This window comes from Plecotus auritus (genome assembly GCF_963455305.1).
Source record: "Plecotus auritus genome assembly, chromosome: 3".
Classification (NCBI taxonomy): domain Eukaryota; kingdom Metazoa; phylum Chordata; class Mammalia; order Chiroptera; family Vespertilionidae; genus Plecotus; species Plecotus auritus.
Genome location: NC_137772.1, coordinates 172,104,338 through 172,131,199, shown reverse-complemented (window position 1 = coordinate 172,131,199; position 26,862 = coordinate 172,104,338). Strand labels below are relative to the sequence as shown.

The following is a 26,862-nucleotide window of genomic DNA, read 5'->3' as shown; positions in this document are numbered from 1 at the left end:
AGCCCGGTGCACAAATTCATGCACCAGTGGGATCCCTTGGCCTGGCCTGTGGGATCGGGCTGAAACTGGCTCTCTGACATCCCCCAAGGGGTCCCAGGTTGCGAGAGGGTGCAGGCCTGGCCAAGGGACCCCACTGGTGCATGATTGGGGCTGGGGAGAGACGTGGGAGGTTGGCCAGCCAGGGAGGGAGCACTGGAGGGTTCCAGGGTGTGTCTGGCCCATCTCACTCAGTTTCAATTGGCCGGACCCCAGAAGCAAGCTAACTTACTGGTCGGAGCGTCTGGCCCCTGGTGGTTAGTGCACATCATAGTGACTGGTCAACTGGTAGACTGTCTGCCCCCTGATGGTCAGTGCACATTATAAAGAGCGGTTGAATGGCCTTAGCATATCATTAGCATATTATGCTTTGATTGGTCGAATGACTGACCAGTTGACAGGACACTTACCATATTAGGCTTTTATTATATAGGATATAACTTGAAAATAGCACATAGATATATTGTTAAATTCAGTCTGAAGATATTTGCCATTTAACTGGAATAGCCAATTTACATCTTATTTATTGTAACAGTGATTTTTCAGATTGTGTTTGCATCAGATTTTGTGATTTCTGTTTCTGTGTGTCTTTTCTTTTCTTTTCTTTCCAACTAGAGGCCTGGTGCACAAAATTTGTGCACTTGGGGGGTGGTCCCTCAGCCTGGCCTGCACCCTCTAGAAGTTCGGGATCCCTTGGGGGATGTCCACCTGCTGACTTAGGCCTGATCCCCCTGGAGATCAGGCCTAAGCTGGCAGTCAGACATCCCTCTCGCAGTCCAGGGCTCTTGCAGCCCGGGACCCCTCACTCCTTACTGCCTGCCTGCAGCGGAGGCGGGAGAGGCTCCCGTCACCACTGCTGTGCTTGTCAGCCATGAGCCTGGGTGGCTTCTGGCTCAGTGGCACTCCCCCTGTGGGAGTGCACTGACGACCAGGGGGAAGCTCCTGCTTTGAACATCTGTCCCCTGGTGGTCGGTGCGTGTCATAACAACTGGTCGACTGATCTTTTGGTCAACTGGTCGTAACAGTTGCATAGGCTTTTATATATATAGATACTTTTTTGAATATGTTATATTTATTTATTTACTTATTTATTTATTTAAATCTTTATTATTGAAAGTATTATTTATGTCCCCTTTTCCTCCCCCTCATTGATCCCTTCTAGCCCGCCCCCACCAGGCCTTCACTGACCTATTGTCTGTGTCCATGGGTTATACAGATATGCATACAAGTTCTCTGGTGAATCTTTTCCCATCCACCCACTGCCTTTTCTCTCAGATTCAACAGTATGTTCCATGTTTTTATGTCTCTGGATCTATTTTGGTCACTAGCTTATTTTGTTCATTAGATATTTTTTGAAAGATTATTTTCAGTATTTTTCCTGCTAGAAACTTCAATGGGCTTATTTAACGTATCAAGGTCCAGTTACTAAATATTTAACATTTTCCTAAACAATACAAGAACCTTAGGAGACTTTAATGCTTTCATCTTTTCCTCATTTTTTTTCATTTATTTTATTCCTATCTTATTTTTGAATTTCATATAATTTTATTGTTAATTTGAATTTATCAATATAATTAACCATTTTTTGGGGGGGAGTCATACTTTATTATATGGGTTGACTTTGTAAACATAAATCACTAATACTAGTATAACCAAAAAGTAAAATAAAAAAGCAATTTAAAACATTGAAAACAAATAGAAATGAACCCAACTTTGCTACATGTTGATAAACACACAGGAAAAAAATGACATGAGAACACATTTTGTTCATGTAGTCTGTATTAATTTCTTAGGGTTGCTCTAATAAAGTTCCACAAACTTGGTGGCTTAAACAATAGAATTTTTATTTTACACAATGTAGTGTCATTCTTGCTATAATGATTGGTACTTGGAGGAGAGTAATGCACCCCAAGCTAGTCTACACATGTCATTTTCCTGCCCACATTGGGTTTGTCTTTTCTTTTTTAAAAATTATAGTTCACATTCAATATTATTCGGTGTTAGTTTCAGGTGTACAACATAGTGGTTAGACAATCATATACTTTACAGAGTGGTCCCCCTGATATTTCAAGTACTCCCCACCCCTGGCCCATCTATAGCTATTACAATATTATTTTTCCCCCATTGACCACTACCCAGCCACTCCTAACTTCCAGCACATGTCCTAGCCCCCTAGTGTCTGTGTCCATAGGTTATACTTATCTGCCGTATCTTCTAACTCAGTAATTTGGTCCTCCACTTTTTCTAGTCTACTGTTGAAACCTTCCATCATGTTTTTTACTGTAGCTATATCATGCTTGATTTCTTCTTGAGTCTTACATAAGTTGTTGGTTTTCTCATCCATTCAGTTTATGAACTGTATGACCATTATTCTGAATTCTTCTTCTGACATATTGCATGCCTCTGTTTCATTTAGTTCATTTTCTGGTGATTCCTCCTTTTCTCTCCGTTGGGGGTTGTTTCTTTGTCTCTGCCTTCTTGCTATCACTGGTCTGAGGCTTGCTGGCAGGATGTGCAGGTTCAGGGTCAATGCTGCGGGCTTGGCGGGCAGGGAGCACAGTCCCAGGCTCACAGGCGGGATGCGCTTGGCCCAGGGCCCATGCCACGGGTTTGGTGGGTATGGAGTGCAGACAGAGGCTAGGCTGCAGGACATGCATGGCCAGGGCCAATGCCATGATCTTGGTGGGATGTGCTGGGCCCAGGGCTCACACTGTAGGCTTGGCAGGTTGGAGAGCATAGTCAAAGCTCATCTGTGTGATGCGCAGGGCTGGAGTGATGTTGTAGTGGGCGGGGGGTGCGGTTCAAGACCCATAGGATTCCACATCCAGTGAGACTAGAGTCCTGGTGTCTGTGGGTCTGCAGCTGAGGTAACAGGTCTCTCTTCCTCACTGCCGTCTTGTTGGCCACCATCTTCCTCTAAACAATAGAAATTTATTGTATCACAGTTCTGAAGGCTAGAAGTTGGAAACCAAGGTATTGGCAGGGTTTGTTCATACCTCTTAGCTTCTGGTATTGCTAACAATCTTTGGCATCCTTGACTTATGGCACCATAGATATGATCTCTGTCTCTGTCATCACATGGCATTCTCCCTGTGTGTCTTCATGTCATCTTTCCTCTGTGCATATGTGTTTCCATATGTCTTTTTATCTTTGTTTTTATAAAGCTATCAATCATACTGAATTAAGGGCCCACCCTACTCCAGAATGACCTCATCTTAAATAATTACATTAGCAATGATCCTTTTTCCTAGTAAGGTCACATTCCCAGATACTGGGAGATAGGACATGAAGAGATAATTTCTTTTTGGAGAGACAATTGGACCCATAACACAATCATATATATATATATTTTTTTTCTTGCTTTTTTCTTAAATATTTATTGTTGAGAGTATTACAGATGTACCCCCATTGCCCACCTCCACCCAGTTCCCACCCCACCTCCCTATTGTCCCTGTCCAAATCTCTTTCTGTACCCCCCCCCCCCCCACTTCCTTTTGAGATTTTTCTGTCTGTTCCATGTTCCCATGCCTCTGGTTCTATTTTATTCATCAGGTTTGTTTGTTCATTAGATTTCTTATTTGTTTCTTTTGTTTTTTAGATTCAGTTGTTGATAGATATGTATTTATTGCCATTTTATTGCACTTTTTGACCAACATTCTTATACACTACTGTGTTGTTGTTTTTCCCTTATATTTTTTTAGGATTTGTGAATTTATATTAATGATTGATATTGCCTGTAATTTTTCTTTGTTTTACCATAGTTTTTACTCTATATTCCTAGGTAAGTCACATAAGTGATAGGGAATATGAGATATAGCATATGAAAATGTAGGAATGTGCAACTGTGCAATCCAGTGAGCTGGGTCATGTTTGTCTATTCCTTCCAAAGTGAAGGAAAATTTGCTGGACCGTTCACACCCTTAGTAGGAATAGTTAAATACTTTTTTTTGAATTTTGGAGGCGATATATAATGCTTCTTAAGTGTGTGTACATCCATTATGCACCCATAAAATCTCACTGTTCTTCAGCTGATTCAGACTTTGAAATAAGCAGCATTGTCACTTGGAACTTATGAAGAAGAATACTAAATGATGCTCAGGGTTCTTGTGGAATATTAGGTGTTTTGTGGAAACGGTGGCATACTCTGATTGGAAAGTCAGAGCGGTGGCATCTAAGGATTTATGAGCAGCTGTGAATTGGCTCCTGAAACATACTAGTCCAATTCATGGTTGTTCTTTAAAGGATGCTGTTAATGAAAATATTGTTAATGGACATAATTTCCAGATGCATTGCTTGATGATTTAATTTTTATCAAGTACAAATTGACTATTTTTGTACTGATATAGAGCAATTTTAAAACATATTTTTATTGTGTACAGTGACTGTTTAGAAATTATTAATTTAATACATAACACCTGGATAAACAACTTTCAAGCAATTAAAAAGTGAACCAAAGGGTGGGGTGGTTGCAGGGAGAAAGGAGTCAATGGGGGAAAAATGGACTTCTATAATACTTTCAACAATAAAATACAATTTTTTAACAGTGAACCTAACTTTAAACCAAATCAATCATTATTTACCCTTTACTTTACTTTGTTAAACAAAAAGCTTAAAAACCAAAAGTTGTTCTGAAAGAGACATTTGCTAGATAGAGAAAGGACCAGGCCCTGGGTCATGTAGTCTAAACCACCAGGAGCAGTCTTGGGGTTCATAGGATTCCCCTCCTCCTCCTCCTCCTCCTCCTCCTCCTCCTCTTCCTCCTTCTCCTCCTTCTTCTCCTCCTCCTCCTCCTCCTCCTTCTCCTTCTTTTTCTCCTGCTCCTCTTTCTTCTTTCTCCAATGAGTTTGGGCAAGAAAGAGGTAAGTTTTTTTTTAAAGGAATTTACATTAGCTATAGATATGGGAAATGGGGAAAAAAGGAGAAGCAGGGAAAGTTCTGGGATAGGTGAATAGTCCCTAAGAAAGAAGTACTTTTTATATATGGATTGATTGTGGGAATAGTCTGAAAGGTTCATGAGTAAGCAGAATGCAGTGGCCTGTGGCTGGTGGGCTATTTTATTAAAGAAAATTGCTGAAATAGCTGCCTGAAAGTTTATTCAAAGTTTCAACATACATTCAGGAGTATGAGCAGTATTTCCTTGGTTTCTGCCTGTGGTTGCTCACTGATTAACTTCAAGTCTCTTCCTCTCATCCTCTGGCCTACTGTAATTTAAATTAGGACATCTGAAAAAAATTTTCTCTTGTCAACTTAATTAATTAGAGGGCATTTGTTGGACTTTGCCCCCCTATCATGGTCATGCTAGTCTACTTATTATCACCTACAGGCCCGGTGCATGAAATTCGTGCATGGGGGTGTGTGTGTCCCTCAGCCCAGCCTGCACCCTCTCCAATCTGGACCCCTTGAGGGATGTCCCTCTCACAATCCAGGACTGCTGTCTCCCAACCACTTGCCTTCCTGCCTGCCTGATTGCCCCTAACCGCTTCTGCCTGTCAGCATGATCACCCCCTAATCACTCCCTTGCCAGCCTGGTTGCCCCTAACTGCCCTCCCCTGCTGGCCTGGTCAGCCCTAACTATCCTTCCCTACAGGCCTGGTCACCCACAACTGACCTTCCCTGCTGGCCTGGTCACCCCTAACTGCCCTCCCTTGTCAGCCTGGTCGCCCCTAACTGCCCTCTCCTGTTGGCCTGCTCACCCCTAACTGCCCTCCCCTGAAGGCCTGGTACCCCCCAACTGCCTTCCCCTGCAGGCCTGGTCACCCCCAACTGCCTTCCCCTGCAGGCCTGGTCACCCCCAATTGTCCTCCCCTGCTGGCCTGGTTCCCTCCCCCCCAATGCCCTTCCCTGAAGGCCTGGTCACCCTTAACTGCCCTCCCCTGCTGGCCTGATTGCCCACAACTGCCCTACCCTGCTGGCCATCTTGTGGTGGCCATCTTTGACCACATGGGGGCGGCCATCTTGTGTGTTGGAGTGATGGTCAATTTCCATATTACCTCTTTATTATATAGGATTATTATTGGCAAAATATAGGTAAAGAATAACTATGGTGAGCCCTAGCTGGCTTGGCTCAGTGGATAGAGCATTGATCTGCAGACTGAAGGGTCCCAGGTTCGATTCTGGTCAAGGGCACATGCTTGAGTTGCGGGCTCAATCCCCAGTAGGGGGTGTGCAGAGAGCATCCAATCAATGATTCTCTCTCATCATTGATATTTCTATTTCTCTCTCTCCCTTCCTCTCTGAAATCAATAATAATAATAATAATAATAATAATAATAATAATAATAATAAAGAATAACTATGGAGAGTTTCTGGGTGAAAATGAAGTGAACTTTATAAGTAGGAACAAAACTTTCCCTATAAATTATATTATGAAGGATAATATTTCCTTTCATAACTATTTTTATTTCCTATCAAACCTTTTGTCATGGTAAATTCAAATGCTTCTTTTTCAATGAAGAAGTTATGATCAAAGATCTTTTTGGACTCCCCCCACCTCAAGGGATTCACACAGCAAGGAAAGAAACTCTTACATGCATTTTGACTTTTGATTCCTTTGGCTCTTCCCCCCGCTTAGTTTTCTTTCTTTCTTCCTTCCTTCCTTCCTTCCTTCCTTCCTTCCTTCCTTCCTTCCTTCCTTCCTTCCTTTCTTTCTTTCTTTCTTTCTTTCTTTCTTTCTTTCTTTCTTTCTTTCTTTCTTTCTTTCTTCCTTTTTCTTAAATCTAGAGCCTCTATAGTGTTCATGGAACTTGGCTCTGGGGCCTAGATATCTTAATAACTTACTTATGCTTCCTGTCTCCCAGGAGGATATCCTCCCAGAAGATGAGGGAAACCTCACTGCTGCAATTATTTGAAAAAGTTACACTGTTATGCTAATATCAAAGCCATTATAGATAGCTGCTGCTGGTATTTTGGCATATTATTAGAGATTCCAGATGGCTCATGGCCTCTACTTACATATTCAATACAATCTATTTTCCTTCTTTAAAAGCATTCAAGCATCCAGGAATGCAAGAGAGAGGCAATCCTGCAGAATGAGTCCTCAGGCTCACTTTACATAACTATAAAATATAATTTCCGGGTTTATTTCAGTTTTATCAGAGCATCATTTGGAAAATTTACTTTGTCTCTCTTCTGCAAAGGACTACAACATTTTTCAAGGAATAACCACTGAAGGAAAGAACAGTTAAGTAGAGCAATGAGGAAGAGAAGTCAATATTTCTATGCGAAGAATCTAACACTGAGATAATGAACATGCATTTGTAAATTTGTAGGGGGAATGGTTCATTTTATCTTTTTATCTTAACCTAATGATTTTTTAGTAATTATAGTCAGAACATAGTTATTCATTATCTTTATGTTTATCCTTTCTAGAATTAAAATAATAACAAGAGGTGAACACTGGAGTTCTGTTGCCTCATCCTACAGAATCTGACAAGTTACTGAACAACATAAGGTAAAAGTAAATTTTAAAACATGTGAGTTTTTGACAAATAATAAGTCACAAACTGACTACTTGTTTATTGATGACTCTGGGAAAACTCTCTTTTCCAGGTATAAATGTCTTCAGTCATAAACTTATTAACATTAGAATGAGTTTGATAGGAATAAATCTTGAAGATTAAAACGATCTAATCCTTGTCCCTAGGCAAGATTAAAAGGATATAAATAAAATACATTATTTTTCAAAAAATATTTCACAACTACTTCAGGCTCTTTTCACTGCTTAGATATTGTATACCTTTTCAGACTCTAAGTACAATCTATTTAAAATCTTGTTCCTTTATAATACAGTTATTTGCATGTTTAATTTTTGATGGAATTTGTGAATAACAAAAGTATAACAATAAGTCACCATGTTATTTTCTTGTTAGTCCTCTTTTTTCCAGGCAGAATATTACACTTCTCTCAGATTTTTTTATTCTTTTAAAACTTTTAATAGTTGCCCTGATTCCTTCTCTCAACTTAGAATGGTTTATCCAAAAAAGCTCATATACATGGTATTAATTTTCAACCTAATTAACACTGATTATTTTGGTGTGCATTATGGGATTGAGTATGACAAGATATAATAAAATAGCTATAATAATGGATAATATTTATACATTATTATTTTATTATATACTGAGTGCTTTGTCACCAATGGTGCTAAGTGATTTACTTGCAGTATTTCATTATATACTTTAAGGGCTATGTTAGTTTTATTCCTCTTTTATATGAGGATACAGTGGTATAGTAACTTGGTAAAATCACATCAATTACTTAAGTAAGTAATATATTAAGTTATATAAGCAACATAAGCAAGTTATGAAATAACTTGTCTAAAGTCCCAGTTTGAAAATGAGAGCAGCAACACTGGGACTTAACCTCTATTTAAATCTAAACCTGTGCTCACCACAGCAGTATTACAACCTTCAAGTTTTTCTCTGATTCTGCACGCTAAAATATCATTCAACTTTTATCTACACAATAAATATGCAATGATTAATTGCCATTTGTCAAGCACAGAACATAATGCTGACAATATATAAAGGACAAGTTGAAGTTTTGATCATACAGAAGTTATTGTCAAGTAAAAAATTATTAATATTTAACATTAAAATGTGGTGATAATAGCTTAGTAGGGAGCATGATGTATACAGAGATATTTTAACCCAGATTAAAGAATGGAGGAATGTATTTTGAAGATAATAAATTTTAACTGAACTCTAAAGTTGAAGTGGAAGTAAGTCAGTAAAGGAACAGGAAGTGCTTGTTATCAAAGGTGGTATCTTGCAGTGAATAAGAGCGTGGATTCCAGAGCCAAGCTTCTAGGCTTAATTCTGAGTTCAACCCTAGTAGGTGGCTTCCAACAGATTTCATTTCAATGTTTCCTTATCTGTAAACTGGGGCATATAATGATACTTACCTCATATTATTGTTGTATGGATTATAAAAACATTTAGAAGAAGTGTCCAGAATATAAATGGTGCCACATATATGTTTGCTATCATTATTATTGTCTAGGCAGAATCATGCATATAAAGGCATGAGGAGAGAGAGAGTGTGTCCATATTATTAATACAAGGAGTTCAAATTCTTAGTTGAGCTGTCTAGTAAATGAATTACTGATGGCTATGGAAATTATGTCCAGGTAAATAAACATGCAACCAACAATTCCTTTATATGTATATTTTGTTCAGTATTCATTTCTAAAGAATTCATTTTTATTTAAACTACCTATAGGCCTCTTAAAAAACTATGATCCATGGGCTGAGGAAATGAGGGAAATTGTGTCTATGAAAAGGCTTTGGAGGCTCATCTGGGAGAGAAATCTTAGCATGCGAGTGCTAATAATTTTTATGCTTGGTTGTACACAACTTTTATCTTAGTAGAATATAAGTTACATCAGAATCCAAAGTTTCCATTACTCACAAGAAGTCATTGCACCTTTTAAGTAATTTTTAAATTCAGTGGCTTACTTTATCTCTGCTGGTACTCTAAATTAAGCTTTTAAAGTTAAATTTTGCTAAACTAGACTATTGCAACCCCCAATATCTCCAAAGCCAAACATCAAAATTGTTTCCCAAATGTCACTTATTAAATTACTAGAGGCCCAGTGCACGAATTCATGCACCAGTGGGGTCCCTCTGCCTGGCCTGTGGGATTGGGCTGAAACTGGCTCTCTGACATCCCCCAAGGAAGCCCAGATTGCAAGAGGGCAAGGCCAGGCAGAGGGAACTCACGGGTGCACGATCAAGGCCAGGGAGGGACATGGGAGGTTGGCCAGCTGGGAAGGGACCATGGGAGAGCTCCAGGGTGTGTCTGGCCCATCTCACTCAGTCCCAATTGGCCAGACCCCAGAGCATCTGCTCCCTGGTGGTCAGTGCACATCATAGCGAATGGTTAAGCAACCTTAGCATATCATTAGCATATTATACTTTGATTGGTTGAATGGATGACCAGACTACCAGACACTTAGCATATTAGGCTTTTATTTTATAGGATTTGTTCTCTCTTCCAATCAGTGCTTCATGACATCAAATTTATACATAAATCATGAGTCAGAAATATACAGAGAAGTGATAGTGCCAAATGTGAAAGGCATTTGGGTGGAATGATATTACATTAGCCTCACAGGAAAAGATCTAATCCCACTTCTTATAGGAATTAGAACATAAAATTAACCATTTGATTAATTATCAGTAGGAATTGCCTTAAAGGTAAGTCATAGTAATTTTATAAGGTTAAAATGAATAATGACTATAAAATAGTTTTGTGAATCCTAATATTAAACAGATTATTTGTATCTAGGATCAAAGGCAAGGGTTCGTTTATTTATTTTGCCTTGTGCCTCTCAGCAGGATTCTGCCATGGGTGACAAGGGAACAAGCAACCACACAGAAGTGACTGACTTCATTCTTGTAGGCTTCAAGGTCCGCCCAGAGCTCCATGTTCTCCTCTTCCTGCTATTTCTATTTGTATATGCCATGATCCTTATAGGAAATGTTGGGATGATGGCCATTATTATGACTGATCCCCGGTTGAACACACCAATGTATTTCTTCCTAGGCAACCTCTCCTTCATTGATCTCTTCTACTCAACTGTTATTGCACCCAAGGCCATCATCAATTTCTGGTCTGAGAGCAAGTCCATTTCCTTTGCAGGTTGTATGACCCAGCTCTTTCTCTTTGCCCTCTTCATTGTGACTGAAGGATTTCTCCTGGCAGCCATGGCTTATGACCGCTTCATTGCCATCTGCAACCCACTCCTGTACTCTGTCCAGATGTCAACACGTCTCTGCATTCAGTTGGTGGCTGGTTCCTATCTTTGTGGCTGCATCACCTCAGTTCTTCAGACCAGCATGACATTTACTTTATCCTTTTGTTCTTCTCGGGCCATTGACCACTTTTACTGTGATTCTCGTCCACTTCAGAGAATATCTTGTTCTGACATCTTTACCTATAAAATGATTTCTTTTTTCTTATCTGGCATCATTATCTTGCCTACTGTCATAGTTATTATTGTTTCTTATATGTATATTGTGTCCACAGTTCTAAAGATACACTCCACTGAGGGACGTAAGAAAGCCTTTTCTACTTGCAGCTCTCACTTAGGAGTTGTGAGTGTACTGTATGGTGCTGTCTTTTTTATGTATCTCACTCCTGACAGATTTCCTGAGTTGAGTAAAGTGGCCTCCTTATGTTACACCCTAGTCACTCCCATGTTGAATCCTTTGATTTACTCTCTGAGAAACAAAGATGTCAAAGAAGCTCTAAAAAAAATTCTAGAGAAGAAAAATACTGTTCTTTGATTATTATTTCTCTTCCACCAAAGGTGCTGTGGCTATTCTTGCATGCTCCTTATGGCCATCAAGGAAAGTTATTCTCCTGAACATTCTAAAAGTGTTATCAGTAGCATTTTCAACAGAGACTACCCTTCCCATTATTACTTTTTCCTTTTCTACGGAGACATTGTTAATTTTGAACACCCTGATTACAGGAGATGTCCTGGATGTTAGAGAAGCATTCTTCAAGATGAACCCTCCCACTGATTTCAAATAACGTTTTATTTCACAGAATTGATTTCTATTTATTTTTATGGCATGCTGCTTTACACTCTTTATATTTTATTATAATGTTTAAACAATATTTTGTCTGGTGTTTGTCTTTGGAATTGCTCCTCCACTTAAACAATCATTGATAATTGACAATAATGCCCAATTTATTTTTTTAAATAAAATATTTCTCAATTTTATAACTAGTTTCTTTACTGTGTTAAGTGGTCATTGAAATTTCACTTTGAATCAAGTATTTTGTATGTCTTATATTGAGAGAAAAGAGTAATAAGAAGAAACGGATAATAAGTAATCTTCACTATATACATTAACTTGTAAAACTGTGTATTGAGTGTGGCAGGTATTGTGGAGTGCCCTGAGGCACTACTAGTTGCTGAATTTTAATATAAATAACTAAAGTGGGAGATAAAAATTTGCAAGTATTTTTGAGCAATAATTCCTTCGATTTATATCTTCATAATTTTTTGTTATTATAAGAAATTATTTCATATTGTTATAGAAGCAAGCCAGTCATCAAAATAGAATGTGATCCAAATTTACTCATCTATGCCTTTGAAGGTTTATTTATTTTATTAATTTTATGTTCTTGTTTTATAATACTAGTAGTCTCAGGTATAAATGATCTCATTCTTTAGGGAGCTTATAGTTTACTGTGAGAGTTACATCCTTGGACAGACAATTAAAACCCAGAACTGCCAAAGGTAATAGAGATTGCAAGGTTGGGTGCTTGAGAGCTGGTGGTTGGTAATCAAGGAAAATCATTAGGACTCTGAAAAATGTATTTAAAAGGGGATAAAAATGAGTCAGGGAAACTGCCATGTCAGTTTATATTATTGATGTGTGCTTAAAGTACGTCAGTGTAAATTAAAAAAGACTGAGTTGAAAAATTCAGGTAAAATACACAGAACATATTAACTGATTAATAGGAGGAGAGTATACTGAAAAAATTGTCTCTCACCATTTTTTAACTTGAATGGTGTGTGTGGTGATGGTACAAACAGATAAACAGTAAAGGAATTCTCACCGAACTAGGAATAGGGAGGAATTTCCTCAACTTGATAAAAAAAATCTACAAAAAACCCAAGATCATATTTTAAAAAGCTAAGATAATCTTTAATTGCGAGAAACTGGAAACTTTCTAACTAACTAAGATTAAGAACAAGCAAGAATGTCCTCACTCACCACAACTTTCAACATTCTATTGGAAGTCTTACTAATATAATAGACAAAAAAAGAAATGTGTTGTGGGTTGAATTATATCTTCCAAAACTTGTATGTTGAAACCCTAGCCCTCAGCTTGTGATTATATTTGGAGATAGGGCCTTCAATGAGGTAATGTAAACAAGGCTCCTGGTGGGCTCTAGCACAATCTGACTGGTATCTTTATGAGAGAGGAGATGATGACACACAGGGAGACACCAGGGGTGCCTGTGCACTGAAGAATGCCAATGTAAAGAGGGAGCAAACAAAGAGAGAGGCCTCAGAGGGAAACCAAAGCTGGGGGCACCTTCATCTTGGACTTCCAGTTTCCAGAACTGTGAAAGAATAAATTTGTTTTTTAAGCCATCCAGTCTGTGGTATGTTGTTATGGCACTTATAGCAAACTAATAAAAAAAAAGTATACAGAGTGGAAAGGAAGAAATAATACTGACTTTGTTCACAGATGACATAATTGTGTGTGCAAAAAATCTGAATGAACTGACAACAAAACTCCTGAAATGAATAAGGGATTATAGAAAGGTTGCAGGATATATGGTTAATGTACAAAAGTCAATAGCTTTCTGTGTGCTAGCAATGAGTGAGTGGAATTTAAAATGAAAACACAGTTACATTTGTATTAGAACTCCTCAAAAATAAAATACTCAGGTATAAATCTCACAAATATGTACAAGATCTACAGGAAAACTATAAAACTTTAATGGAAGAAATCTAAGAAGACCTAAATATAAATGGAGAGGTATTCTATGTTTATGGAGAGAGAGACTCAATACCAAGCTGTCAGTTCTTCCTAACTTGATCTATACATTCAATGCAATCCCAATCCAAATCCCAGCAAGTTCTTTTGGATGCTTAGATACATTAGATATTGAATCTAAAGGTTACTGGTATATGCAGAAGAACTAAAGTAACCAAACAATACTGAAGGAGAAGAACGGAATCAGAAAACTGACATAACACAACTTCATGACTGACCATACAGCCACATTAAGACAGAGTGGTATTGGTGAAAGAATAGAAAAATAGATCAATGAGGCAGAACAAAGGGAATAGAAATAGAGCCACGTAAATATAGTCAACTGATCTTTAATAAAGGAGAAAAGATAATACAATGGAGAAAAGATAGCCTTTTCAACAAAGAGTACTGGAACAACTGGGCATCCACATGCAAAATGTGAAGTAGATATAAACTTTATATCATTCACAAACATTAACTCAAAAGGATCATAGATATAAATGTAAAACAAAACTATAAAACATCTAGAAGATACCATAGAAGAAGTCTAGATGATGTTGGGTATGATAATGCCTTTTAGATGCAATACCAAAAATTTAGATGCAATACCTGTATGATCCAGGAAAGACATAATTAGTAAGTTGGACTTCACTAACACTGAAAACTTCTGCTCTGTGAAAGACATTGTAAAAGAATGACAAGAAAAGACAAATATTTTCAAAAGACATATCTGATAAAGAATATGAAAATATGCAAGGGAACTCTTAATACTCAACTATAAGAGAACAAACTACCTGATTAAAAAATAGACCAAGCCCTCAATAGACACCTCACCAAAGAAGATATACAGAAAGCAAATACACACATGAAAAAAACTGTTCTATACCACATGTCATCAGGGCATGCAAATAAAACAATGAGATACCACTATACACCTATCAGAATGGCCAAAATCCAGGACACTGACATCATTAAATGCTGACAATCATGTGGAGCAACAGGAACTCTCTTGTGTAGCTGGTGGGAATTCAAAATAGTACAGCCATTTTGGAAGACAATTTGGCAGTTTCTTGCAAAGCTAAACATAATGTAACTATATGATTCAGCAATTATGCTGCTTTGCATTTACCCAAAGAAGTTAAAAGTTGATGTCCACACAAAAACCTTCACTGAGGTGTTTATAGCAGCCTTATTCACAATTATCAAAATTTGGGATAACCAAGATTTCCTTCAGTAAATGAATAAATAAATGTAGTATATCTAGACAATGGAATATTATTCAGCACTAAAAAAGAGCTATCAAGCTGTACAAAGATGTGGTGGAAACTTAAATGCACATTACGAAGTGAAAGTGTACAACTGAAAAAATGACCTATTGTATGATTCCAACTATATGACTATTCTGGAATAGTCACTTGAGATTGTGGGGTGTAGGAAGAGTTAAATAGGCAAAACACAGAAGATTTTCAGTGCAGTGAAGAGACTGTATGCTTTTTAATCCACTCATCTACAGGTGGGCACTTAGGCTATTCCAGACCTTGACTATTGTAAATTGCACTGCTATGAACATAGGGGTGCATATATCTTTCTGATTGATATTTCGGGTTTCTTAGGATATATTTCTAAAAGTGGGATCACTGGGTCAGATGGCAGTGCCATATTTAATTTTTTGAGGAATCTCCATACTTTTTCCACAGTGGCTGCACCAGTCTGAATTCCCACCAGAGTATACTAGGGTTCCCTCTTCCCTATATCCTCACCAGCTTTTGTCATTTGATGATAGCTATTCTAACAGGTGTGAGGTGATACCTTGTTGTTTTAATTTGCATCTCTCTGAAGATTAGTGATTTTGAGCATTTTTCCATATATCCCTTGGCCTTCTGTATGTCCACTTTGGAGAAGTGTCTATTTAAGTCCTTTGCCCATTTTTAATTGGATTGTTTGTATTCCTTTTGTTAAGTTGTGTGAGTTCCTTATATATTTTAGAAATTAGCCCCTTAGCAGATGTATCATTGGCAAATATGTTCTTCCATGCAGTGGGCTCCATTTTCATTTTGTTGATGGTCTCTTTTGCTGTGTGGGAGCTTTTTATTTTGATGTAGTCCCATTGGTTTGTTTTCTCCTTTGTTTCTCTTGCCCTAGGAGATGTATCAGTAAACACATTGCTATAAAAGATGTCTGAGATTTTGCTGCCTATGGTTTCTTCTATGATTTTTATGGTTTCACAACTTACATTTAAGTCTTTTATCCATTTTTAGTTTATTCTTGTGTATGGTGTAAGTATATTTACACCACGGAATATGATGCAGCTCTAAAAATGAAGGATCTCTTACCATTTGAGATAGCATGGATGGACCTGGAGAGTACTACGCTAGGTGAAATAAGCCAGTCTGTGAAAGATAAGTTCACATGATCTCACTCATACGTTGAATCTATGAACAAAATAGATCCAGAGATATAGAAGTATAAAAACAGACTGATGAATCTCAGGGAAAGCTGGGGTGGGTGGGTGGGTGGGGAGAGATTAACTGGGGAACTTACATGAATAAATGCATAGCCCATGTAAACAAACAATAGTGTAGTGAAGGCCTGGGAGGGGGAGGGTCCATGGAAAAAAAGGGGGACATCTGTAATACTTTCAACAATGAAGATAATTTTTTTAAAAAAGAAAATGCTCCATATAATACCATAATTATGGATACATGTCATTATGCAATTGTCCAAACATATAGAATATACAATTCCAAGCGTGAACCCTGAAGCAAAGTACGGATTTTGGGTGACGATAATGTATCAATCAGGCTCATCAATATTAGCAAGTATATCAATCTGGTGGAGGATGTTTATAATGGGGGAAGCTATACATGTGTGGGGTAAGGGGATATACAATAAATCTCTGTACCTGCCTCTCTTTTGCTGTGAGCCTTAAATTTTTCTAAAAAAGTAAAGTCTTAATTTTAAAAAACAAAAAGAAAAAAATGCGATACTACTACATTCCTATTAGAATGGCCTAAATCTGACCATACCAAATGCTGACAAGAATGTGGAGCAACAAACAGGCATCTTCATCAGTGCTAGGTGAATTCAAAATGGTATAACTACTTTGGAAGACAGTTTGCGGCTTCCTACAAAATTAGGCATATTCTTACAATGTGATTCATCAAATACCTTTCTGGTATTTTACTCAAAGGAGTTGAAAACTTATATCTTCACAAAAAGCGGCACATAGTTTATAGCAGCTTGATTCATAATTGCCAACACTTGGAAGTAACCAAAATATTTTTCAGTAGGTAACAAATAAACTGTGGTACATCTAGACAATGGAATAATACTCAGCACTAAAATGAAATGAGCTCTCCGCTTTGAAAAGACATGGAGGCACCATAAACCCACGTTATTAAGCGAAAGAAGCCAACCTGACAAGGCTACATACTGTATAATTTACACTATATGACATTCTTTCGGCTACTAGTATTTCTATATTTTTGTTCTTGTTTGCTTTTTTAAAACTTTTTAAATGATTTTGCTGGACTATTTTGTTGAATTCTGTTTGCTCTGAGAAGCCTCTGATGTCACTTCTCTTATGCAGTTATACTGCTGTCATCCCCTAACCATTTTGTTGAGTGATGTGCCTCTGTAGGTTTCTTACCCAGCAGATAGCCTCCACTAATCTTTTTTTTAAAGAAGGCAAAAATTATTTTATGAATTAAATATACAATCCAAAATTGACATTATAGTCATGAATACTCACATGCTAGTTTCAGAATAAATTATGCAAAAATGTAAAACACATAAGAAAACAATAATATTGTATCAAATAGTTTAACACATTGCACATAATTTTTTTCAAGAAAAATGATTTTAAATATAATAATATTACCAAAACTGTACTAACAGTATAATATTACAAAAGTTGTAGGAACTATTAAAAATCTGCAAATAAGAGTATCACTTCTCTTATTTTCTAAAATATTTTTTTCCTCTGGCTCTATTTTTGTTCATCAGTTTATGTAGTTCATTATATTCCACAAATGAGTGAGATCATATGATATTTCTCTATCTCCAACTAGCTTATTCACTTAGCATAATGTTCTCCAGGTCTATCCATGCTGTTGCAAATGGCAAGAGTTCCTTCTTTTTTACAGCAGCATAATATTCCATTGTATAGATGTACCACTGTTTTTCAATCCACTCATCTGCTGATGGGCACTTAGGCTGTTTCCAAATCTTAGCTATTGTAAATTGTGCTGCTATGAACATAGGGGTGCATATATTCTTTCTGATTGGTGTTTCTTATTTCTTGGGTTATATTCCTAGAAGTGGGATTACTGGGTCAAATGGGAGTTCCATTTATAATTTTTTGAGGAAACTCCATACTGTTCTCCACAGCGGCTGCACCATTCTGCATTCCCACCAGCAGTGCATGAGGGTTCCTTTTTCTCCACATCCTCTCCAGCACTTGTTGTTTGTTGATGTGTTGATGATAGCCATTCTGACAGGTGTGAGATGGTACCTCATTGTCGTTTTGATTTGCATCTCTCGGATGATTAGTAACTTTGAGCATGTTTTCATGTGTCTCTTGGTCTTCTGTATGTCCTCTTTTGAAAAGTGTGTCTTTGCCCATTTTTTTTATTGGATTGTTTATCTTCCCTTTGTTAAGTTGTATGAGTTCCCTGTAAATTTTAGAGTTTAAACCCTTATTGGAGATAACATCTATATAATAAAAGCCCAAATGATTGTTATGGTGGAACGACCAGAATGACCGGTTGCTATGGTGCGTACTGACCACCAGGGGGCAGATGCACAATGCAGCAGCTGCCCCCTGGTGGTCAGTGCGCTTCCACAGGGGGAACGCTGCTCAGCCAGAAGCTGGGCTGATGGCTGGCGAGCACAGCGGTGGTGGCAGGAGCCTCTCCTGCTTCCGCGGCAGTGCTAAGGAACAGTGAACTGAGTGGTAGGGAGCAGAGAGCAGGCAGGCAGTAAGGAGTGAGGGGTCCCAGACTGTGAGAGGGATGTCCAACTGCCAGCTTAAGCCCAATCTCCAGGAGCGGGCCTAAGTCGGCAGGTGGACATCCCCCAAGGGGTCCTGGACGGCAAGAGGGTGCAGGCTGGGCTGAGGGCCCCCCCAGTGCACGAATTTCATGCACCGGGCCTCTAGTTGGTATATATGTTCTTTCATGCAGTGGGTTTTCTTATTGTTTTGTTGATGGTTTCTTTTGCTCTGCACAAGTTTTTTATTTTGATGTAGCCCCATTTGTTTATTTTCTCCTTAATTTCCATTGTTCTAGGAGCTGTATCAGTAAAGATATTGCTACAACATATGTCTGATATTTTGCTGCCTGTGGTTTCCTCTAGGATTTTTATGGTTTCCCATCTTACATTTAAGTCCTTTATCCATTTTGAGTTTATTTTTGTTTACGGTGTAAGTTGGTAGTCTAGTTTCATTTTTTTTTTTTTGCATGTATCTGTCCAATTTTCCCCAACACCATTTACTGAAGAGACTATCTTGACTCCATTGTATGCTCTTCGCAAATATTAATTGAGCATACTGGCTTGGGTCGATTTCTGGGTTCTCTGTTCTGTTCTATTGCTCTACATGTCTGTTATTGTGCCAGTACCAGGCAGTTCTGAGAACAGTGGCTTTGTACTATAGCTTGATATCTGGTATTGTGAACCCTCCAACTTTGTTCTTCATTCTCAAGATTGTTGCAGCTATTCAGGGTCCTTTTTTTTATTCCAGATGAATTTTGGGGGAGTTTGTTTTAGGTCTTTGAAATATGCCGTTGGTATTTTAATAGAGACAGCATTGAATCTGTAGATTGCTTTGGATAATATGGGCATTTTAATGATGTTGATTCTACTAATCCATGAACACAGTATCTTCTTCCATTTGTTTATGTCTTCCTCTATCTCTTTTTTCAATGTCCTGTAGTTTTCTGAGTACAGGTCTTTTACCTCCTTAGTTAAGTTTATTTCTAGGTATCTTAATTTTTTGTTGCAATGGTAAATGGGATTTTTAAAAAAATTCTCTTTCTCATTATTGGTGTATAAAAAAGCCATAGATTTCTGGATGTTAATTTTGTATCCTGCTATGTTTTTTTTTAAATATATTTTATTGATTTTTTACAGAGAGGAAGGAAGAGGGATAGAGAGTTAGAAACATCGATGAGAGAGAAACATCGATCAACTGCCTCCTGCACACCTCCTACTGGGGATGTGCCCGCAACCAAGTTACGTGCCCTTGACCGGAATCGAACCCGGGACCCCTCAGTCCACAGGCTGACACTCTATCCACTGAGCCAAGCCGGTTTTGGTCCACCTATGTTTTTTGATAGAGTCTTTAGGTTTTTCTATGTACAATATCATGTCATTTGCAAATAATGACAATTTTACTTCTTCTTTTCCAATTTGGATGCCTTTTATTTCTTCTTCTTGTCTGATCACAATGGCTAATACTTCAGGTACTATGTCAAACAGGAGTGGTGAGAGTGGGCATTCCTGTCTTGTTCCTGTTCTTAGGGGAAATGATTTTAGTTTTTGTTCATTGAGTATGATGTTGGCTGTGGGTTTGTCATATATGGCCTTTATCATGTTGAGATATGCTCCCTCTATTCCCACTTTGCTGAAAGTTTTATCAAAAATGGGCGTTGAATTTTGTCAAATGCTTTCTTTGCATCTATTGATATGATCATGTGATTTTTGTCTTTCAATTTGTTTATGTGATGAATCACATTTATTGATTTATGAATATTGTACCAGCCTTGCATCCCTGGAATAAATCCCACTTGATCATGGTGTATGACATTTTTAATATATCCACTAATCTTGGAAAGATTAGTAAGATATGTATAACCCTAGCTAATTTAACAAAGGAAAAACAACATTAATTCATAAATATCAGGAATGAAAACTAATGTCACTGTAGATCCTCCTGATATTAAAAAAAGAATATAGTAAATTATTCTTACCAAAAATTTGTTTCTTAAATTAAAATATTTTAAATAAAATAAGTTGGTATGCAAAAAGAGAGAGATAAATTTTAAAATATCTATTAAAGAAATTAAAATTTTATTAATAATCTTCCCACTGGCTTCACCAGTGTTTACTTTCAAATGTTTAAGAAAGAAATGTGACCATTTTTGCATAAACTCTTTCAGGAATAGTCATAAAGGAAATACTTCCTAACTATATGAATCTATTGTAAGTCTCTTATAGATGTTAAAATAAAAAATAAAAAATTATAGATACATCTCTCCTATATATTTAACATAAAAATTTGAAATGGTATATTAACAAATAAAATACTTCAATATAAGAAGAACAGTTAAATCTTCCTGAAGTGATGTTTATACTACAAATGTGAAGGCCATTTAATATTTATAAAAATAATCAAGATGCTTCAACACCTACTCATGAAAGTTACTGTAATATTTGCCTTCCATGGCCAAAACAAACAAACAAATATATTTTTATTTTTAAGGGTAATTAATTAATTAAATTATTTTATTTTTTTCCATCACCATTTATCCCCTCTATGCCCTCTTCCACCTCCACGCGCCACCCCCCCCCCCCCCCCCCCCGCTCCACAATCACCACTCTGCTGTCCATGTCCATGAGTTCTTTCTCTTTAAAAATTTTTTACTCAATCCCTTCATTTCTTATCTCTGCTGGTGTATTTATAGTACAGATAAGAAACAAGTTTCTAAAAGTAAATAAAAAAACTCATGAATGTTTATCTGTGTAAATCATGAAAATAAAGAATCAGATGATTCTCATTCAAATGTGTGTTTTTTTAAATTGTTTTGTAAGTAGAAGGTTAGTTATCACGTTTTCTAGAAAGTTAAAGAGCCCTATTAACTTTCTAAAAGTTTGGTGAACTTACTAATTGATAATTCCTTTTTTTCTCCCTTTCTTCCTCCCTCCTTCTTCCCCCTCCGCCCCCCCTCACCCCTCTCTCTCTCTCTCTCTCTCTCTCTCTCTCTCTCTCTCTTTTGCATTATGATACAAAAGACATTACTGTTGGGAGAGACCTTAGTCCCTATCTTGTAAAGGGAATGCCCACTGCTCTGGTTTCCATCCCCATGGGAAATTTTTCTCAGAACCCACCCCAGGTCTATTTGTTGGTTTAATTAATAAAAAACTACAGTAAACTTCAGAAAGACAGAGAGAAGCTAAATTTTTTGCTAGTACTTCTTCAGCTTAGGAATTCTGAGCCATGATCTGAGTAGTGAAGAAATGTAATACATGTTGCAGAACAACTTTCTATTAAACAAATATTCTTTTCATACTTTTGTTTCTTCATGAATGTTAACTAAGGTAAGAAGTAGCGTCCATTCTTGAAAATATCTCTTACATTTAATTTGTTTATTGTCAACACTCTTCTCTTTTAGATAGCATTAATTACATATTTCCCTCCAATTTTTCTGTTTAAACTAGAAACTTGCTTATGTAAAATATGAATTTAAGGAAAACATGTATTTTTGTAGTTAATACATGTTACCAGAGTTTATTTTTGAGCATTCTTCAACTTTTTAAAATTAATCAGTCAACAATGCTATTAACTTTTAATTTTTTCAAAAAAGAAGATATTGAATTGATTCTAATATACAACCAAATTGATTCTAATGTACTTGCATAGTTCCATCTTATTTTAAAAGAAAGTCAAAATTAGTAAAATTATAGCAACAACAAAAATTGCAAGAGACATTTTATAGTTTATATCACATATAATTTTATTATACTTATATAATCTATAGATAAATTTACATATATACTGAATTCTCAATTTTATAATTATACAACTATAAAATATTTTCAGAAATTTACTGCTTGTCAGTTTTTTACATTGTATGACAGATTATTGAATAACAAACCACTATGTTAGTCAATCTTATGACTATAAATAAGCCTCTTAAATCTTTCTTGTCTCAATTTTCCTACTTATAAAATTAGAACAAAAATTTTTCTCTACCTTTCCAATGTATGTTATTTAAGGACACTGTATAGTCATAATAACATAAGTCTAAATAAATATAATGCAAGTTTGTTTAAATACATATTTCTTCCCTTTTCTTCACTTGTAACTATCTACATTGTTCTGTGAACCTTCTGTCCTTCATAGGCACAGATGTCTGTATTTTTGAAAAGACAGGAAAATCTCTGCCCAAGATCTTAGAATTCTCCACTTGCATTCCTATCTGCAAAATTCAAAGAAAACAAAAGAGGGAGGGAGGGAAGGAAGGAAGGAAGGAAGGAAGGAAGGAAGGAAGGAAGGAAGGAAGAAAGGAAGGAAGGAAAGAAGGAAGGAGAACAATAAAAGTCTGATTTCATTGAGTTAAGAAATATAAGAATCACTTCTGTTTTTAGCAGATAAACTGTGCCACTAAGAGGATGTATCTCTATAGAGATAAAAATAATGGAAGAAATAAGGACATGAGGTTAATGTGTAAAAGGATGATGGTTTTGGCAGGATCTGAAATCTTTTTCCTAATGTAAGAAAGACAGATACAGTGTTTATGTATTATTTTTCTGTAGTAGATTAAATAATTATTTAAAAACAAAATGAGAGACCATCAATTGAACCAATTTTTACTTTAAATATATTCTCAAGTGGATTACAATATCCATGAGAAATGTCTTTCACTAAAGGAGGCAGCTTTCTAAACTCATCAAGAAAGAAAAACAAAAGAAACTCTTCTTTTCAGATGTTTTCCTGGAATTTTCATTTCTTCAAAGCACAATTAGAGGGAAAAATCTGCATTATTTGCAAATAGGTATATCTAAAAAGGCTAACCAGATTGAATTTTTCACTAGGAAGACTTTTTAAAAATAGTAATTATTCTTTTAAAACATTTATTTTCTAATTACACTTTATATTCAATATTATTTTTATTAGTTTCAGGTACACAGTATAGTGGTTAGACATCATGTACTTTACAAAGTGATTCCCCCTGATATTTCAAGTACTCAACTGGCACCGTACATAGTTATTGCAATATTATTGACTATATTCCCTATGCTGTGCTTTACACCCCCATGACTATTCTATTATGCCAATTTGTACTTCTTAATCCCTTTACCTTTTTCACCCAGCTCCCCAACGCCTCTCCCCTCTGGCAACTATTAGTTTGTTCTCTGTATCTATGAGTCTGTTTCTATTTTGCAATAATTCATTCTTTATGTTCATTGGTGTTTTGTAAAGTATTGGGAACAATATTATATGAAACTTTTTTTCATGCTGATTCCTAGTTATTTGTACTAAAACAGTATTCTGGTCACTTATTTCTTTCATTTTTACCATCTCCTCAGTTCCATCTATATCTCAGCTATGAAGAATGAGCTAAATAGGAATTATTCAGAGGTGACTGAGTTTATTCTACTAGGGTTCAGAATCCCTTCAGAACTACAGATCCCCTTATTCCTAGTATTCTTGCTGATCTACATGGTCACTGTGGTGGGAAATATCAGCATGGTAATTGTCATAAAGAGTGACTCCAGACTTCAAATACCTATGTATTTCTTCCTTAGAAACTTGTCATATTTAGATCTCTGCTACTCAACAGTCATCGCTCCCAAAACTTTAGCCAACTTCTTATCTAATGAAAAGAAAATTTCTTACAGTGGCTGTGTGGCCCAGTTTTTCTTCTTTGCCCTATTTGTCACAACTGAAGGCTTTCTTCTGGCTGTCATGGCATTTGATCGATTCTCCGCCATTTGCTCCCCTCTCCTTTACCCTGTGCACATGTCCCAGAAAGTCTGTGTTCACTTGGTAACTGGATCCTATATCTGTGGAAGCATCAACTCCATAGTCCAAACGAGTTTCACCTTCAGTTTGCATTTCTGTGGAGAAAACAGATTGGATCACTTTTTCTGTGATGTCCCAGCCCTGATCAAGATCTCCTGTGTTGACACCTTTGTAAATGAGGTTGTACTGTTTATTCTCTCTGGTCTCATCATCATCACCACCACAACAGTCATTCTGGTTTCCTATGCTTACATCCTCTCCACTGTCCTGAAGATCCCCTCACCCCATGGCAGGAGTAAGACCTTCTCTACCTGTGGCTCCCACATAGCAGTGGTGAGTTTATTCTATGGGACGGTGTTCTTTATGTATGCCCAACCTAGAGCCATCTCCTCACCAGAGCAAAAAAAGATTGTAGCTGTGTTCTACACACTTATAATACCAATGCTAAACCCTCTAATATATAGCTTGAGAAACAGAGATGTGAAAGATGCTGTAAAAAATATATTATGCAGGAAATGATTCTCTCACTGACATTTGTAAAATCATTATATAGCACACAAATTTTGTTTCTGAGGGTTCAAGTTACATTTGTTCTTGTAAAATTATTATATCAAAGATATTTTTTATATGGCAACAAATATTTTACTATTTTATAAAATAATGTTTCTAACAACATAGGTCTATATATTATTACTTTATTTGCTTAGGATATATAAAATCATGTGTTCATAATTTATGATGTGCTAATATTTTCATTTCAATTTTACTTTGATTAAGAAGTAAATGTTAAAAGCTGTTATTTCATAATAATTAAAATAATATTTGTCTGTGCAAATTATTTTTTAATTTTTTTATTCTACAAAGCAACTATGCTGATATTTGTTTAGAAAGGATAACACCCCACTGTGTAGATGACAGAACAGAATGGTAATGAATACATAGAACACTTTCCAATAAAAGGCCTAATCTTTTTTAAATATCCAGGTTTATATTCTGAGGATTATCATCCTTAGAATTACAATGCCTATAAAAAGGAACTTGTAATATATTATTAGAGAGGCAATTTTTCACATGGAAAATGTGTCAATAACATTCTACTAATTTTTACTTTCTCATTTTCTTTTGAATATAAAATGATCTATATATATAAAAGCCTAATATGTAAAGTGTCCCCTTGGGAGTTTGACCATCCAGGAGTTTGATTGCTTAAAATGACATGTGCTGACCATGAGGGGGCAGCACGGAATGAAGGGAGGCCCTGGCCAGCAGCCAGCAGCTGCTAGGGACCTTACCCATTCCCAAATCTCATGCACTGAGCCTCAAGCACATTTTATAAGATGATATGTAAAGGACAGGTACTATATGCCACTTATCATTTTTATGACTTTTCAAATGAGGAAATTGACACACCAAGTGAATATTAACACATGTATAAAGTACTCATGCATTTCTTTTTTTTAATTTTTAAAAACTATGTTTTTATTGATCTTAGAGAGGAGAGGAAGGGAGAGGGAGAGAGAAAAAACATGTATGGGCTGTCTCCTGCACAGTTCCTACTGGGGATTGAGTTGGAAATTCGGGCGTGTACCCTGACAAGGGATTAAACCAATAGACCTCTCCATGCATAGGACAACATTCAGCCACTGAGACACACTGGCCAGGGCTTCATGTATTTCTTTACTTTTCAAATCAGACCTATCATGAAGGGAACATTACATATGGACTGGAGGCCCAGTGCATGAAATTCGTGCACGGGAGGGTGTCTCTCAGCCTGCACCCTCCCAATCTGGGACCCCTCGGGGAATGTCCGACTGCTGGTTCAGGCCTGCAGGGATCGGGCTTAAACCAGCAGTTGGACATCCCTCTCACAATCCAGGACCGCTGGCTCCTAACTGCTCACCTGCCTGCCTGCCTGATTGCCCCTACCCACTTCTACTTGCCAGCCTCTTTGCCATATAACCGCTCCCCTGCTGGCCTGATCGCCTCCAACTGCCCTCCCCTGCTGGCCTGATCACCCCCACCTGCCCTCCCCTGCTGGCCTGATCGCCCACAACTACCCTCCCCTGCCACGATCCGCCTCCTCCACCAGGCCCCGCCTCCACTGTGTGTGGCCATCTTATGACAGCCATCTTGTGATGACCATCTTGTGACAACATTAGGGCCTGATGTGTGAGGGCGTGATGACCACCTAGGTTATTTGGTATAGATTGAATGTATAATTTAAATTAATATATATTATGAGTATAGAAATTGTATCTTAGAAGCATTAAGTAACATGCTTAATAATACATCGCCAGTACAAACTAGAGTGAGTTTTGGAACACAGAACTTTCTGACTTCGAAGCTGCAAAGGTAAAGATTATGTGGCAGTGACTCAGAGCCCTTTCCAAGGGCTTAGTATCTTTTTGACTTATGTAAAAAATTTCCTTTCCTTTAAACACCTTAAAATCAGTAACCAAATGAGTTTAAAAATATGAGGAAACAGATAAAAAAAATAATTAGAATGGTATGACCCAGAAAAGGATGTGCAGAACTGTGCAGCAGTTCTGGAGGGTTCTGGTTTTAGAAGCAAACCC

General features: G+C 37.1%; 2 protein-coding genes across 2 annotated transcripts in view; both read left to right on the top strand.

Moving 5' to 3' along the window:
- The window catches only part of LOC308244248 (uncharacterized protein), a gene marked incomplete at both ends in the record, with an annotated part of 42,246 nt that extends 17,441 nt beyond the window's left edge, over positions 1-24,805 (top strand). The window contains 2 exons of the mRNA XM_080660218.1: positions 22,912-23,033; positions 23,809-24,805. Of these exons, the coding sequence (XP_080516344.1) occupies positions 22,912-23,033; positions 23,809-24,805 (1,119 nt within the window). The remainder of the gene's footprint in view (positions 1-22,911; positions 23,034-23,808) is intronic.
- Positions 10,383-11,324, top strand: LOC308245258 (olfactory receptor 9K2; the record flags this gene model as incomplete). The annotated part of the gene is made up of 1 exon (XM_080662217.1): positions 10,383-11,324. One exon carries the CDS (start codon positions 10,383-10,385, stop codon positions 11,322-11,324), a length of 942 nt encoding a protein of 313 aa, XP_080518343.1.
- Positions 24,806-26,862: the final 2,057 nt, after the last annotated feature.